This window comes from Augochlora pura, chromosome 1, assembly GCF_028453695.1.
Source record: "Augochlora pura isolate Apur16 chromosome 1, APUR_v2.2.1, whole genome shotgun sequence".
Lineage (NCBI taxonomy): Eukaryota > Metazoa > Arthropoda > Insecta > Hymenoptera > Halictidae > Augochlora > Augochlora pura.
In genome coordinates, this window is record NC_135772.1 from 5,292,663 (window position 1) to 5,309,701 (window position 17,039).

Consider the following 17,039-nt stretch of genomic DNA (forward strand, 5'->3'; position numbering starts at 1 on the left):
GTGGTCGTCGTCGGAGTACGCACGTGCGTGAACTTGTGCGTGCCACGCCATGCCGCGAGTAGCCGCACGAGAAAGTGAACGGTGGTGTAGCGCCGACGAATACGCGCGAATCGGCAGGAAAGTTCTGGGAAGGACGTTGCCGGCATTGACTAACTTCTCGTCGTTGACTCGAATCCGAATTTAAATTCACGCGGTTACGCAATGGTTAAAAGTGACCCCGCAGGCTTCTTCTGGCGTCTGCTCGCGATCACATGATCCTGCGCGATACCGAATCTAGAGAAGCGTTTGTTTCCTCGGTCGCCGACTTCTCTCTTCGAGTGCTGCGCGGGATTCGCAGAAATCGATGGATTTTTATGCGATAACGGTGGGTGGCATGTGACGATTTCGTATCCGAGGCGAATCGTTTGTTATCGGGAACGCGCGAGTTAGCGTGATAAGTGCCAGGTTATTAATCTTTCCGTCGGAGATACGTCTCCGCGGAACGAGACACGTTGTTTTTATTACGGAGACGATTTCCTTTGTTCGTAGTCCTCTCTTCGTTCCGCCAATTAGCAACTAATACGATCCATTCTGCCTGATCTAGCAAAATAACGCAAGTCCAGCGAACTGTGCTGTTTCGTCTAAATCAATTTTATTAATCCATTGCTCCGTTTAATATTCTCGATACTGCTCGCGCCGATCGAAGCAATTGGTTGAATTATGTAAATCCAGATAAGGCGTACATTAACATTGTACTTGGTCCGATAACGATAAGAAAGTGATGGGCAAAGCTTTAAACGACAATATCTGTGAAATGGAAACACGCGATGTCCCTGTTTCACCTTAGGACGTAGTTTCACGCGTTCGTAAATAATAAGGAATTATAGATAAAAAAAAAAATTGATACTTTGCACGTGGTCCGAAGCACATGACTGACCTCTGAAAGAACCGATTAATACTTTTATGGTCCCGCGTCGAGTACTCGTGGAATTCTGGCGCAGGAATGCGCAACATTGATTCCGCGATAAAAGGATTTTTTGAAGGAGTCGACCGTGCTCGGCGCACCAAGGCGACCGAAGAACGATCCCAGCGAGCTAAGTCAGTAAGCAGGTCGTCTTCCAACTGGTTAACCGATGCACGTGCACGAAGCGAACCACCAGTAGGTGTAACCATATGTGAAAGTGACAGACACGCACCGACAACCGAGCAAGGTGGTGGGCAGTAAGGTCGACGAAGGACGTTGCGAATGAGGGGCGTTGTTGGCGATCCATCGTACCCTGATTCCGTGCCAATTGAAATCCGAATAATTAAGGTCGAGCGGAAATTTTCACCGTTTCTCGCGAACGCTGATTTCCTAATTGAGCGGGATATCGCCGCGGTTGGATCTTCGTTAGCGCGATCAGCCTTCGCACAATTAGTCCTCGTCAGCATTTCTCTGCCATTTCCCGAATCGACCGTGATCATTTTGTTTCGATTGGTTTTCAGGTTGTGAAAACATTGCGGTGTCCCGCGCAGATTCTTATGAGCGATGACGTTGACGGTGATTCACAGCATCATCTTCCTGGTACTTGTTACTCATCGGAATGTTGGCATACTATCGAGTTGTTTAGCAAATCTGTTAAACCAGTTCAAAGAGTCAATTGCAGTTGGAAGAAATAAAATCATAGTATAGTTTGGCATCGTTCTCGTGGCTGTACTCAAGGGTTTTAGTTTCTGCTTATCCGGTTGCAACTTTCTAGGCCAAGAACCCAAAATGGTTCAAGGCAGAATTTCTATCGAACTTCCGGTTGGAAATCATTGTCTTCCAGACGCGCGACGTCCTCGATTCCTTCACGTACGACGTCTCGAACGTTCGTCGATCAAAGCATCTGTTCTCGGTATACACGTGCCGTTGTTACGTCGATTCGCGATCGCAACGGCGCTTCTGCTGCTCGCGGGCGAACGGAATAGGTGAACGCGAACGGTCCGGCTATGATTTCGTAACAGGACTCCTCCGCCGAGTTACTCCATTAATAGCATCTGTAATTACGCGAATCCAGGTACGTGAATATTTGCGGATTCTGCTCAGCGAATTATGATATAACCAGCGGCCGTGTAAGAGGCGCGGATCTCGGTTATCAACCGAACCAAATTGATCGCGTGCTTGCAATAGTTCGTCGTGTGCCAAATAAAATTATTGCAAGATGCGAAAGATGTAAAAGGAAAGAGAAATCTTGCAAGTTTGTAGAATGTCTTGCGATTCGTCGGTCGACGCGACGATCGTTTTCCCTCGAGGAGCAACTCGCGTTCATTACCGTCACAGTAGGAAGCCTCTTTAACAATAATTAGCGGAACACTGCGAAACGAGCCGCGAAGGAACGCGCGGAGCTTTGCTTTTCTTCGTTACGTAACTCTTTTGCTTGGACGAGATACTTTCGTATCCACGTTTATTTACGAGCGATCAAGTTACGACGAGGATGCGTGAGTTCAGCTGTGGGTGCACAGGTGTGCATCGCCGGGTCTGTCAGCACGGCAAGATCGTGCGAGCGGTGCATTAAAACAATGAAGAAGGAAGGAGAGAACGCTCGCTGCCGAGTCACATGCCGGGAAATGTCAACCACGTGCAGGTACACGAGGTACATACATACTCGGCTGTAACCTGCTCAACGTGATTACGCTACTGCAAGTAACGATGCAGAAAATTGTTTCAGATAATTCGCTTGGCTGTGTATGTTATTACACGTCGCTCGCCGTCCATCGACCAGAGAAAAATATCGTCCGAACAACCAATTTACTAATCAGCGAAGTCCCAGATTATCTTCTTTCTCTTCGAGCGTACTCGCATCGAGTGATCCGAAGATGAGAGATCCTGATCCAGAATGCGTGATCGATCCTTCGATGTCGGATTCCGAACCTCTGGAAGACTCGCAATCTATTATTGGTCGTTTATTGTACAATCGCTGGTAATTGCGAGCGCGCGCGCGCGCGATAGCACGCGTATCGTCCTTTGCGTTGCTCGCATTGCTGCTGCAATTCCGGTAAACCGTGTAGGAACAACAACGCGGCTGTGATTGGTCGTCGCAGCGTGGACGAATTATGTAACGTGTTGGTGTCCAATTATATAACGTAAAATGTAATTATATCACGAAGCGGGAACGATAACGTATAAATAGAAGGTTTGCGTCACGGTGTTCGAGCATCGCGGAGGAATGTTTTCTCGATGCCGATCGAAGTCGATCGCAGTTTCCGTGGATCATCGCGAATCATCCTCCTCCCTCCCTTTGCTTCTTCTACGAATCTTCCGTTCGAGGAAAGCCGGCACAAAAATTCGCTACCGGTTAGGGTTCGCAGGCTTCCGTGTCGACTCGACGAAGAGCGTTTTTAATTAGCAAACGTATAAATTATTTATGGCCTCCCATGACGTTGAACCTTTAATGGAATACTTTCGACCGACGACGTCCGTAAACGATGCGTTTTGCACCGTACCCGATCGTGCAAACTGAAATCGAATCGATCAGACATTACAATTACAAATTAACCACGTTCGAGCTTCTCTGTGATCGATTAACGATTTCGATGGAAACCTTATCAATGATTTTACTCGTATCGAAAAAGTAATCGACGTCTCTTCTGTCTTTGGAACGAAAAGATGAGTCACGTTTATAAAAAGGTTTCATAATTAGTTGGGGCGAATACGAGCTCGTAATACGAGCAACGTTAACAAGGACGTTGCTTTCGAACGCGACGTCCATTGCTAGAAAAGTATTTGTCGCAGGAACCGTTAACGAGAAATGTAATTCCGAGGCGTTTTTCTTCAGATCGTTAGAATTCCACGTTCCTGGATCATCATAGGTGTTACGTGATCGACGCAATGTTTGACTTGTCTGAGAAAAACTCGGCACGTGTCGCGACGGGGAAATTTTTCGCGCAGTCACGTCATATGTGCATGCATATGCATGTATATGGCCGAGCTCTCACGTTTCGAATAACTAATTATGTTGCTAACGTGCAAACGTAGATTCTCCGGTTACCATCGTGTCGCGATCCAGTTAGTTATTTATGTTTGCTATTTATAACTTTTTAACGACACGCTTTCCGACCACTTATTTTTTATATTTTTTAATTCGACGCGTCGACAGATTGGCGAGAGCAAGAGTCCTCTACACGCGAAACAACATCGCTTCTACTAAAGTGTTTTTTCCCGCGAACAAATGAATGAAACGATGAAAATTTATCTCAAGGATTAACCGACAATCGCGTCTTCGCTTCGAGACAGTTTGAGTGACGAACAACGGTCACGACCCGAAAGCGTGACGGATGCTTTGTAGAACGATGATTGCCAAAGCTACGTATGTAATTTGCATTTCGCATCTTAAAATAGCTTATCGCGTATACGTTGCAAAAGATAAATGCGGTTTGTTCTTACGATAAACCGAGTCGTTGACAGAATGCCTCGAACAGCGAAAACGGTAACAACGTGGGAAAGCTGACGCGCGGAAGATCGCAGATGCGCGAGCAGCATTGGCAAGGATTTTTTAATGGGGCAAAGCAAGAATTTTGTCGAATTTTCGGAAAGCCTGTTGTAAAGCCAAAATAGTCTCGCGCGTACGCGGATCTCGAAGCCGTTGATCGATGTCCAAACTTTGATCGGCCAGCAAAGGTTCGTTACGCGATGGCGGAGCGTTCGGCGGTCGAGCCTGTTATCGACTGCAATTTTTATGAGGAACGACATTGCTGGAGTTATCAATAATGCGCGGTGGCTCGTGCCTTTTTCCGTCGACTCTATTTACGGAGTAAAATCTATAACGGGGCTGAAGTGGACGCGGTGCTCCGCCGGGTTATTGACTGAAACGCTCGCAACGATATTCGTTACGTAAAGTCGGAGAGACGACCGTGGGCGAGAGAGCTGGATGTTTCCGCCTCGAGATATTCCACCAGTCGATCGCTAATCGATTGACACGTGGTCGTCATTGGTAACCCCTTGCGCGACTGGATAGCGATCCACCATTGGCTCGGCCGGAAATTCTATATCGCGGTTATTGCATGTGACATTTAAAGTTCTGTAACATCGGCCGAGAGACGCCGCCACGCGACACGCGACACGTAATACATACAGACAAAAATAGCCGTATCCGATGGCAATTTATTACATTTATAATATATAATTTTTCGTTTGCAACGAGGCGTATTAAATCTCTTTCTATTCCTTCGCTTCGCCTACACTTTTTTTCACCCAGCACAATTTTGGTATTCTTTTAATATTAAATTTGTCTACTATTTTGCAAGCGATTCAGTCTTTTGGCTACTACAAAAACGGAGTTTAACAAGGCCGACTTTGTTGAAAAATCATGAGAATGTGAAAGCGACGAAAGTTGCCTGAACGCGACGCGACATCCTTTGTGCCCCGTTACTGCCATTGTTCACGGAACTATCGCGAGAAATTTCTTTTCGTCGGAACAGCGTGCGTCACGGTGCAATCGCGGCAAGAATTCACGATCCTTACGTGACCGACGCCATCGAATTCTCAGCATTATTTTGAAACCGTACGGTGTCGTTTAACTCCGGATTCTGTCCGCCAACAATTACAAACCGTGTGGAAACATTCGCGGAGAAGCATTGCGCAACCAGAAACGGACGCTTCAGAAAACATTTTCGTTTCCTTTTATCGTCGCCGGAATTATCTCTCCGAACGTTGTCCGAACGTTGTCCGAACGTTGTCCGAACGTCCGGGCCAGTCTCCCTACTTTTTCTTAATGTCCATCGATTCGGTCGCCAACTACATAATTATCTCGCAAGTACCAAGGCGCGCTGCAAGTTCTCCTCTAACTGGAAATATTTTTTAATTCACAGTTGCGCCGGTTACTGCGAAGGAAATCTGAATTTCGCCACGGCCTCGGAGGATGACGAGGTTTACACCAAGAAGAAGGTTTCTAGGGTGAGTCCTTGATCCGTACGAATCATTTCGATCGCTCGACGTGGCGCGCGAACGTTCTCTAATTGCGTGTGTCATAGTTCTCGGTAAAAGGTTAGCACCCGGAAGGAAGACCGTCGCGCCAAAATACGTAGTAGTAACACACGAGGGAAGCGCGTGCATAGACGATCGGCCATTTAGGTCAACGAGGAGAGAAAGGTTTTCCGTGTTGTCGTTCGTATCAGTCGAGGTGACGCAATCCGGTGCGGTGGTCGCGGCGATGACGGTCACGTTTCTCGAAATCGAGGATTGCGACAGCGCGCCTCCCGGATCCACGAAATCGGATCCACGTCGTCGCGGATCTTCTATTAATTCCGATCTATTTGGGGGCCGTTTTCGCCAACTTTTCCCAAGCTGATTTTGCGACACTCGTTTTTATCCGGGGCCCACGCGTCCTCTCTTGACATTTCATTCAAACGGCTCGTGTTACGGCCGGCGTATTTATGGCCGCGCTGCGCCGCCGGCTTCGAGGCGCGCGTGTCGCGAACCGATGCATCCGCTTTCAGGAACGCACCTGTTAATGTCGCTTACGAATCGTTCGAATCGTTTGCAAAGGTGACACTCGTACGTTGGCGCAGGGCGATTCGGTTCAGGCGATTTGGCGGCTTTTTCGTGTAGCGTTTTAAAACCGATGGATGAAATACAATAAAGTGTCTCGACTGAAAAAAAAGACTCGAAGAAAACTGCAGTCGATCGTCTCAGCGTCGAACGTGCTTCATAATGCCTCGTTTCCCGTCGGTATGCAAACGAACGAGCAAAGAATTCATTTCCTTGAGACGCTATCGATGCAGCGGCAGAACAACAACGCGTGCATCGCGCCGACTTGAATCGAGTCGCAACTGGCGGCGCGAGACAATGCAACGCGCCGGATGCAACGACGCAAGTGTACCACGGGCACGCAAGCAATTGTGCAAGCTGCCTTGAATGATCGTTCGACGGGACACGATATCGGTGCCACGTTGCCCGGATATTTCGAGTCTTCCCTCCGCCAAAACTGGCGTTTCGCGCTTCCCGTTCGACAGCCGACGTCGACGGCGACGACGCCAGGAGTCGAACGTGCTCCGTTGCACGTGATCCGCGACGCAATTGCAGACCGAACGGTACGCGTCGATTCACGAACAGCCCGCATGCACCACGTGTGTAAATATTCGTTCCACGCCGCGATTTTCCGGCATTTTCCGCGCGGATAATTCGCGCGCGGTCACGTTCCACCGGCACATTTTTCTACAGATAAAACGAAGCGCGCCACAGCTTGCTCCTCGATATCGCCTGCACGTGCATCGTTTATGCTAGCTCGTTTATGGTCGCATGCTCCGATCCGCGAACAGGAGCAGTCCGTTACCGACGCCAATATCTTTCCATTCGTTCGATCGTTCGATCCAGACGATCGGCTTTGTATCTTTCACCCGACGCGTCGAAAATGTATCTACCTCTGTAGCATATGAACACGGACAAAATAATAAATAGGACAATCGTTGCAACTAGTCAAGAGGAAAAATAAAATGCCTACAGTTGCGACACGCCGCGTCGTTATTCCTCTCCACGTGCGGAAATAAATCGATTATGTAAAATAAAATCCATCTATAATGTTTTTTCTTCACGAAATTTAAATTTCTAAAACGTCCGACCACGCATACTTCTAAATACGGCTGACCGATGCGACTCTATTCATTGCTCGCTATTTCTGCATGCGAATATGCCCACGTGTCGATGGTCGAACATCTTTCCATTGTTCTTATCGTTTTCGTTAGTTGTTTCGGCTTGTACCGGAGCAGAGATCTTTCCTGCGCCAAATAATGTCCCTATTCCCGGCATATCGTGTATCGCATGCTGTTAATACAAGTTTACAGGTGGTTACTGTTCGATTAATATATGTCTGCGATCGCTTTCTTAGCTTTCCATTCCTTATCAATTCCACGATTGTTGGTATTCGAAGAATTTATCGAACGAAAAATCTGGAATTTCTATAAAAATGAAATGCGTCAACCGATATCTCATTAGGAAAGAGCCATTAGAGCTAATCGCGCGTATGCCGATTACCACGGCGAACAGCGTTGCGTATGTGCGACGATAGCGACGTCGTATTTTGCGAAAACAAAGTCAAATTATATTTCTGTATAAATAAAACCGATAATATAACTTTCGCGGAACCCTGTGAACGTGAAGTGGACCACAATATTAGCTACACGAGGGCGAAGAAAAGCTGAACTTGTGGTCCCAAGTGTGTCACGTTTGAGCTGGTTTTAGATTGAAAAGTTTCTCCAAAGAATTGAATTTACTATGCTCGTATCTAGCACACGAGCATCCATAGCTACGATATCGCATTGAAAGGAGTGTGTACCATCCCTCGACGACGCGATGGTCGTGCCACTTTTATATAAGTGGGCTGCTGTTCAAGATACGCAACAATTTCGATCAGACATGCACGAATAACAACGTCGGAACACTGTACAGTCATCGGGGAAAGTGTCCGGATCACGTTCCTGCGAAATAATGAAACGCGAATACAATATCGAGTACATGGATAACGATTCTTCGATTTTCAAACAGCTGCTTCTAGATTCGCGAATTACGCGCCAAGTATAAACTATTCGGAGAACAGTTTTTTACATGGAAAGAGCCGGCGAATTCGCACGTGACTGGTGGTGTCTCTATAATCGATCGTCGAAAGATTAATCGGGATTATGCAAGAGTTTAAAACGGTGCCGGTTGTGCAATCGAAGATAAAGGCCTAACTGATTTTCGCCTGGTCTCCGTTCGAGCAACTTCGGCAACAACTTGAATTGGCAATCGGAACGATTCCAATGGTATAGGATTGTTTTCGCGGCGGATCTGCGAAAACGAGTCAAGGATGCTCCGGAGCGTCAACGTCTCGGACACGGACGGAAAGTGAATTATTTTTGAGTCGGTGGCGGGTAAGATATCGCTTCACGAAAATAAGCGCGGGCTTATGTTACTAATCGGTTCGACTCTTTCGCAACAGTTCGCACCAGCCAATTGTACAATATCCGCGCTACCTAAATAAAATCGGGTCGTCCATTTACAGTAATTTATCGCGTATCGCGTAACGCAACCCGAACAATCGCGTATTCCCGAAGACCTACCGTATTTATATTCTACGGAAAGGAAACGAAATTAATGGCACGTGGGTTGTTACTTAAAATAATAATGCCGTGTTACCGTGAACTTTAACGTCGGACGCACGTATCCCGGAAATTTCGATCGAACAGGTATAATCGTCGAGCTAAGAAAAAAAAAGTTCAAACAAGATCGTCGCGTGAGTCAACCAACGTTGAAGATACGCTTTATCTGTTCCGTCGGTTCGTCCCTCGTGCTCGCACGTGTTAAAACGTTACAACCCGTTCATTCGTCGTGCACGTGATGCCATCTAGTCAGCGATTGGTTAAGCTCCATATCGGTCCCGTTCAATAAAATCGCTAATTCCGTGAACACCCGTTATTATCATCGTCGCGCAAAGCATAATGAGAAAACAGGGATGACTAGACAGTTACGTGTCCCGCGATAATTTTATCCGCTATAGAAATCGAAGAATCGTAACGATTCGCAACATTGTCGAGATGTACGTTTCCTAGTTAAAAGATAATCGCTTGAGTCACGACGGGCTCCCATGCAGCTGTTTCAAATAGTCTTTTGGGTAGGAGACTTTCTATTCGCTGTTTCACTCTCATATTAGGCCCAACCATCCCCGTTAGTCACCAGTACTCTAACCGTTAGAAAGCTTCCTTCACGCGTATCTATATTCTCTGCTGTTAAAGTATAAAATGTCTCTCTTGCGTGGAATCCGCCGAACCCACCCCTAGCTTTATCCGCGTCTTATCGGAAAACGAAAAGAGAGAACGACGGTTTCCTGTGGTTAAGCGAGTTTCTCCGGACTTCTGTTTCACGAGGCAACGTATCGTCACGAAGGCTTGACGCAAACGTAACGATTGTTGTGAGCTTTCCGACGAATGAGACCCCAAGTACGATGTTATGGAATATCGCCTTGGACTTCGCGCGGTGTCATTAGCGAAGTCGATAACGGAGCTTTCTCGATAACCGATCGGAGGTTAATCATATTATGGACCGGCACGAGATAAACAAGTGTAATACCGATTCTGGTAAATAATACTGGGTAGTTTGGACTTTAATACAAGCTATCGGGACTGATTCTCCTGGTTTACGTACGCGAGTGGTATCGCTTTTTCCACCACGCGCAAACCGCTCGTCTACACGGTCGCTGATGTGTTTATTGACTCTGTGTAAGAGTTGCCATTTTGTTCGAGCATTAATCTCCGTTGTTAATCCGAATCTTAATTGCGCAGGGAACGGATGGTGCACTAGCGAGAGGAGACGGACCTCCGAACGCTTTCAACGCTTTAACGCGTTAACCGGTGAAAATCAGCCTCCGAGGTTCCCAAAAACTCGAAGCAATTTTATCAGCGAAAACTGACGCTAGGATTTTAAACTATTCGAGATACTATAAAAAAAATCGAGTTTCGACAGATAGGTCTTTCCAACTCGCAATTAGCCGATTCCACGCAACGTCTTTACACGTAGAGTCAATGGCTAGAAAAAGAATGTTGTGAATTTGCGTGTTCACGTGCGCTTCACGAGCGGTTACGAGCAGAAACAGGAAGCAATAAACAGAGACACGTGAGCCAGTTGTACGTATTCGGTACCACATATAAGTGGCGTGTATATAGGGTGCGTTACAAATCACGTGCAGCTGATCATGAGATTATTTCGAACAGAGATAACGGTCTAGATGCGAAAATGAAATCTTGTATTTAATAATCGAATCGCCGGCGAAGGATCGCGTCGATCGAATTACGTATAATTTGAAGTGTTTCGCGTAAATCGGGGCTGCAATTAATTGTCGCAGGCTGTCGGCCTGTGTTCATGGAGCCGGTGTCGCCGTGGTATTCAAACGTGACGGAAATAATATTGCTGATTGCGTGAAGGTTGCTGAAAACAGCACGTGTTTATTCAGAGAATGCCATCCGTAATCAACGTAGTCACATGTTTGTCCTCGTAAATGTATCTTCCACGTTCAACGTGATCGTCCGTCAGTCGTCTAAAATTAGACGACTTTCGCGAAAAACGATGTGCTCCGGCGAGACGTCAACGTCGATCGCAAACAGGAAATCGAGTTTGCGCTCGTCGAGAACCGTATCGCGCCACGCGATCGCTTTATCGTCCGTGGAATCGAACGATTAGGTTAACTAGACACGAGCGATAAGCGTCGCGTCGGAAAACCAGACTACGTCGCGTGTTGTTGCGGCGCGCGCGCTCCTTCCCGCCGTCCATTGATTAGATTTTAATTTAGAAGGTTCGTATTATCGTCTCGTTGCGCACTTCGCGATTCACCCGGAGGCCTTCCGCGTTTTCCGCAGCCTACACTCCTCGGCGCGGGACGCGTTTCCGGGTACGAGAGTCGAATGGAAAATACGTTTCACAATGCCGATCTTCGAAAAATCATCGACGCGTGTGCTTCCATTTTTATTCCTTGACCCTGTTTCTCGCAACTTTGTGTCGCGAATAAAATAACGAAGCTGAATTATGTACTCGGAGTTCCGCAGTTGCAAGGGGAAGAAACTCGATCGCGAGACGAACGGCTCCGTTGTTAAGCTGCTGGATCCGGTGATGCCCGGTTATCGTTTGAAAAACACTGGTGGGGCCACCGTGGTCAACCGTTTGCCGATAAACTCCGGTCGGCACGCAAGCTGCTGTGTCAGCCGCGAAGATTTTCTCGGTCCGGTTCTATCCGGACCTCCGCGCTGATAACTCGACCCCATTAAAGCAGTTTCCCGCAATTTTTGCCGAGATTCAGCTCCTTTCCCGGATTGCTGGTCGGCGACTGCTCGTATCGGATGCCGAGCAAACAGAAGCTTCGATGTCGGGGGTCAGCGAGCTGTTTCGATGTCAGCGCGCTGTCCCGCGGCTACCATGTTCGCTGCCAGCCCGATATCCGAACGCGGACCAGCCTTTCGCTTCTTTGACCAAACCCAACGGCAGCACGGCGCGCTGTCTTTCCTCTAAACGGCTCGCCAACATCCAATTCTCCAAGTATACAGACTGTTTCCCTAACTTTTGCGCACAAACGCGTCCAGCGATCGCTCTCACGCACACGAGTATCTGGTTCAAGGCAGCGCAGCGAGCTCCTTTGCATAGAAAAATACGCGATGAAAAATCCCGATAGCGTTCTCAGTTTTTTTTATATGTGCAACCATTAACCATGACGCGACTGGCGCGAGAGCAACAATTCCATCGTTTGTCCCAGGCTCGTCGGGGAGAGGGGGTTAACATTATTCGTAGCAGACCGGAAATTCGGACGCGTAGTTCCGAAAGTGCAAAAGCACTTGGCCGGCCGCGTAACGGGGGAGTTCACCCGCGGCTTGGCTTGGGGTGGGCGAGCGGGAGCATAGAAGCGGAGAAGCGGAGAAGCGAAGCAGAGAGCAGAGAGCAGAGAAGCCTCGATCGAAGCGAGCCGAGTTTCATTCAGCGAGCGGGAAAAGTGCTACGAAAGATAATTCCCCAGCGAGCTTCCTTGGCGGAACGTGTTTCCTCACGTGTTGGGCGTTATGCATCGCGTTTACAACACGTGATAGCACCGCGGCGTCATCGTCGAGCGACATCTCCCTCCTCGTTAAAGGAACGTAAGCGCCGCCGCCCGTGGATCGCAGTCGTGGTCGTGCCGTATCAGAGCACGCACGGTCGAACCGAGACCGGTGTTAATTCATCGCGTTCATCATTGCGCGGTCGCGCCGTGTCGCAGCACGCATCTATCCAGAGTGTCCGTCGCACCGTAGAAGCGCTGGAAAAACCCCCGATCATCCGCGCCGAGACTCCGCTGTTCGATCGAGTACTCGTCGTTCGATCGCGAACGTTTGGTTTTCTCGATTCGTCGATTCGGTGGTGACATTAGCAGCGTTTCGTTCGTTCAGTGCATCTCGTCCGCGGTTGCGAATCGAGTTGGAAGTGAACAAGAGGAGGGTTGACCAGTGATTTTTCAAGTTCTGTGCCATCCTTCCGGAGAACGATTTTGTGCCGCGCATCATTCCTTGCCCGGCGATTATTCTTAACATAATGGTGACGCACAGCATGGACAATATTCTGAATATGCAATATTATCCGACGAACAGTCACGTTGATGCGGCGATGCACTCGTCACCGCTGCGGAAAAGGCGATGTTTGAATAAAGAGGTGAATTTCTCGCTGGTGTCTCTTCGCTCGCGCGCCGCTCAAAGTTGGGCGAAAATTTGGAGAAAGTTGCCCCGTGCTACGGGTTATGTTTCCGCGTTTTTTGGCATTCGCGAACGCGTTCGGTTTCTTTCGGTTCGCTTTTCTCTTCGACGATGCGCCGCCGACGTTATATGCATTTATCGCGTTCGCATTTCATTTTCGGATGTCGCGAAAGCACAGGGAAGCAACGTAAAATGCTCGTCAAGTTATTTCGCCGCGAGGAATCCTCGTTGCTCGATATTTGCTCTGCCACGGGAATGACACACAATCGTGAGAACCGCCGGGGGATCTCCCTAAAGTTTGTTTCACTCTCGATAACGATACAACGATAAGACTGGAGCGTGCTTGTAACTCTGGTTTAAGATAAACATCCCGTTACGTTCTCTAGCAGTCGTCAAAATGTTAGCTCGCCTTCCCATATTTTACGAACGCGTGATCGTCTTCTAACGAGTTCTCTTAATTTTGGTTGCAGCAAGATCCGATGTCTCATAGGATCATCGAGAAACGGAGAAGGGATCGCATGAACAATTGCTTGGCAGATTTGAGCAGGCTCATCCCAGCCGAGTATCTGAAGAAGGGCAGAGGTCGCGTAGAGAAGACGGAGATCATCGAAATGGCGATTCGTCATATGAAGCATCTTCAAAGTCTTCGACAAGGTACGGGTCGCAACGATATCCCGAATCGTTCGGTGAAATTGCTTATGCGTTGGAGCACGATGTCCATACGTCCTTGTTCGTATGTAAATTATTCCGGTGACCTTTCCGTTTCCTTTTCCTCGAATAATTCCTTCCCCCCGAACGTCGATCGGGTTGCCAAAATCGAACGAGACGAAATCGATCGTCTAATCGGTCCAGCTCTCCGTCGTTCCTAATTTTAATCGCTGTCCACGTTTTCAGAAACGAAGCACCCTGCAGTGACGTCAGCGCCCACGCACCCCGAGGACAGCGTGGACAGCGTCTCCCACTCAACGGTGACGTCCACCGCAGCCGAGCACTATAGGCTGGGTTTCCAAGAGTGTCTCAGCGAAACCATGCACTTCCTCGTCGAGGTGGAAGGTTTCTTCGCTAGGGATTCGCTCTGCGTGCAGCTGATCAACCATCTGCAACAACACTGCGAGAGGATCTTGGCTACCAGTGAGTGTCGACGCCATTGTATGCTCGATTCGCCCACCGTTTCGAACGGAGAGGTCTGAAGGGCAAAATATTTAGCAAACGGAATATTACAATAATCTGATTGAACGAACACGTACAGGCCGCGCGCATACTCGAGCATCGAGTGTCATAGATAACACTTTCCCCTCGCGAGACGAGTAATCGAGCGTCTTGCAGAGATTAGGTCGACATTTTCACCAATAGAATTCAATTTACTCGACGCGATATCGATTCGATGCCCTTCTCGATGCTCAGGGTGCTCGCGATTGCTAACGGAAGAATCGGCTATTCGACGTTCGTCGATCACGCGATACAGAGGACCGATTCAATTATCGAACTTGCAAAAATAATTTCTCGACTCTACCCAGAGATAATAAGAACTCGTTGCGACCGTGATGTTGCTTGAAACTTGATATGTTGTTGCAACGCGAACTCGTTTCCGCGAGCAGATAAGTTCGAGCAGAAAGGGTCTCGGAGTGGACTGAATTTAATCTTGAAATCTGATTTTAGGCGACAGGTTAGGCTTCCCTCATCCGGAGATGCCAACCTCGAACGGCACCGTGAACGGAGGCTACTCTCACACCAGCATTCCCACGATATGTCAGCCGAACGCCCACTCGGACCAAGGCTCGAGTTCCGGCGTGAGCTCGTTCGGGGACCCGGAGCGTCCGTTGCAGTCGACGATCATACCGCCGCCGGTGATCGTGAGCGACGACAGCAATCACAGTACCCATTCGCACAGCACGCCGCCCAGCACCAGCTGCAAGCCCTCCAATTACAAGTTCAAGAGCTCCATCAAGCAAAGGTTCTCCGCGGAAAGGATAAAGTCGAGCCCGCCGCCAGCGACCACCGCGGAGAAGCCATCTTCGTGGCACGGGGTACCGATCTTTGCTTTGCACGACGGCGGAGCCTTCTACGTGCCGCTGACGGTCGAAGCGTCGCTGCTGAGGCCCCATTTCAATCTGATCGCGGACACTGGTCCGGACACGGTCCTGCATCCTGTCACGATCTCGGTCAACTTCAATCAGTCGACTCCGTCGCCGTGGTCGAACCACCATAGCCCCACGCATCATCAGACATAAGACAGCGAGAGGCGCTTCGACTTTTTCTTTCTATTCTATCGCGCTGCGATTCGCTGACGTTATGGGTCGGCCGACGGACGTCGGGTCCACCCACCATGGTTCCGCGGACGTAGGACCCGCTTCAAAAACGATACGAACGCTCTCGATCAAGCTGCACGACTCGACGAGGATCGAGGTTCGATCGTTGTCTCGGCGATCACCAGATACTGGCAGATCCAAGTACTTTGGGTGGTCGGATGGCGTTCCACGGCAGAGAGGAGCCATCGCTGGAGCTCCTGGTTTAAGTTTCTTTCTGGTTCTTTAGTTTGTAAGATTCGACGAACACTGCTTATTATCGTGCCCGTTTCACCAAGGATGGAGGTGTCGAGGATATTTTTGTATATTTACCGAGGCTGTGGGTTGTCTTAGCATTTACAAGGTTCGAGAGACGAAGCGATATAGAGATTGGAGGTAGAGATAGAGTATTAGGGCGTGTAGCCCCTCCCGGTTACTTTGGCTTCGGTGTGTCTTTTCTTTCTTTTACGTAGATCGTACCGTCGTACCGACGAGAACCGTTCCTCTGTTTCTTTTTTGTAATATCCGCGAATCGTCTCTTTTCGTTTCATCCTCCTCTGCCTCTGATCCGTTTGTTCTTACATGCTTTGATTCTAGTTTCGTTTTCTTTTGATCCGTTCTCTCTCTCTCTCTCTCTCTCTCATTCTCATCTCTTCTTTTTCTATTATTTCTGTGATCCGACGAACACGTCGCGGCGTCGCAACTTCAACATGGAACTTTAAGTTTCATCGACGTTTGCCAATTAGTATTAAAAATTCGTTTTCTTTTTCTTTCTCTGCCTCTCTCTCTCTCTCTCTCTCTCTCTCTCTTAAGTTAAAAACGGATAGCGTCTTCGCAATGTTTTCGGTTGATGGACGGAATTTCATTTTCTCAAGACGCGAGACGACCGAGAGAAGTGCCTACACCCTGTTTTCTGGTTTAATCGATTCCAATTCATGTGATTAGTCCCGTATGTACGAAGAAGAAGAAGAAGAAGAAGAAGAAGAAGAAGAAGAAGAAGAAGAAGAAGAAGAAAAGTGTTTAGTTTCTGCGAATAATTGTGTGTCGCGTATTCGATCGCGAACGTGGATCGAAGCTGCTCGACGCCCCGGCAATACGGGCCTCAGCAATCAAAGACTGACCAAGACCTGCATTACACTAACTTCTTGTAAGATCATTGCATTAAATATATATTTGTACATACCATGTCTAGTTGTATCGTTAATGAAGAATTTATGCGGAATAAATTATATTTACCATAAGCGCCTACGATCTTTCTCAATGTACAAGCTTCCACCAACCCCTGACGCGTTTTCGTTGCCCCCGACCCATTTTACTGCACGCATGAATTGTAAATTAATTATTTGTTCGCAGTGGTATTAATTGAGTCAACAATTAGGATATTACATCGAATATCGTTGTATCGTTGAATACGAAAATTTTATAAAAATTGTTCGATAATAACCATAGGTCAACCGAACGGTGTTTGTATGGAGAAATGCTCATGTTATTACAGTAAAAATGAACAATTCGTTGCACGTCTAGATTATGGATGAAACCTTGTATATCTTTCCTAAAACAAGTGAAAGTAAAGCGACGCTT

General features: G+C 48.0%; 1 protein-coding gene across 7 annotated transcripts in view; it reads left to right on the forward strand.

Moving 5' to 3' along the window:
- Cwo (transcription factor cwo) overlaps positions 1–16,927 on the forward strand; it is a 28,108-nt gene extending 11,181 nt beyond the window's left edge. For 5 of the 7 annotated variants that reach the window (XM_078184469.1, XM_078184470.1, XM_078184472.1 and 2 more), the window contains exons 3-6: positions 5,809–5,893; positions 13,644–13,827; positions 14,068–14,304; positions 14,833–16,927. In XM_078184469.1, coding sequence (XP_078040595.1) covers positions 5,809–5,893; positions 13,644–13,827; positions 14,068–14,304; positions 14,833–15,404 — 1,078 coding nt within the window. In that variant the 3' untranslated portion in view covers positions 15,405–16,927. Of the gene's footprint in view, positions 1–5,808; positions 5,894–12,394; positions 13,133–13,643; positions 13,828–14,067; positions 14,305–14,832 lie in introns of those variants that run through there. The other 2 variants (XM_078184491.1, XM_078184501.1) reach the window with 2 other exon arrangements.
- The last annotated feature ends 112 nt before the right edge of the window (positions 16,928–17,039 follow it).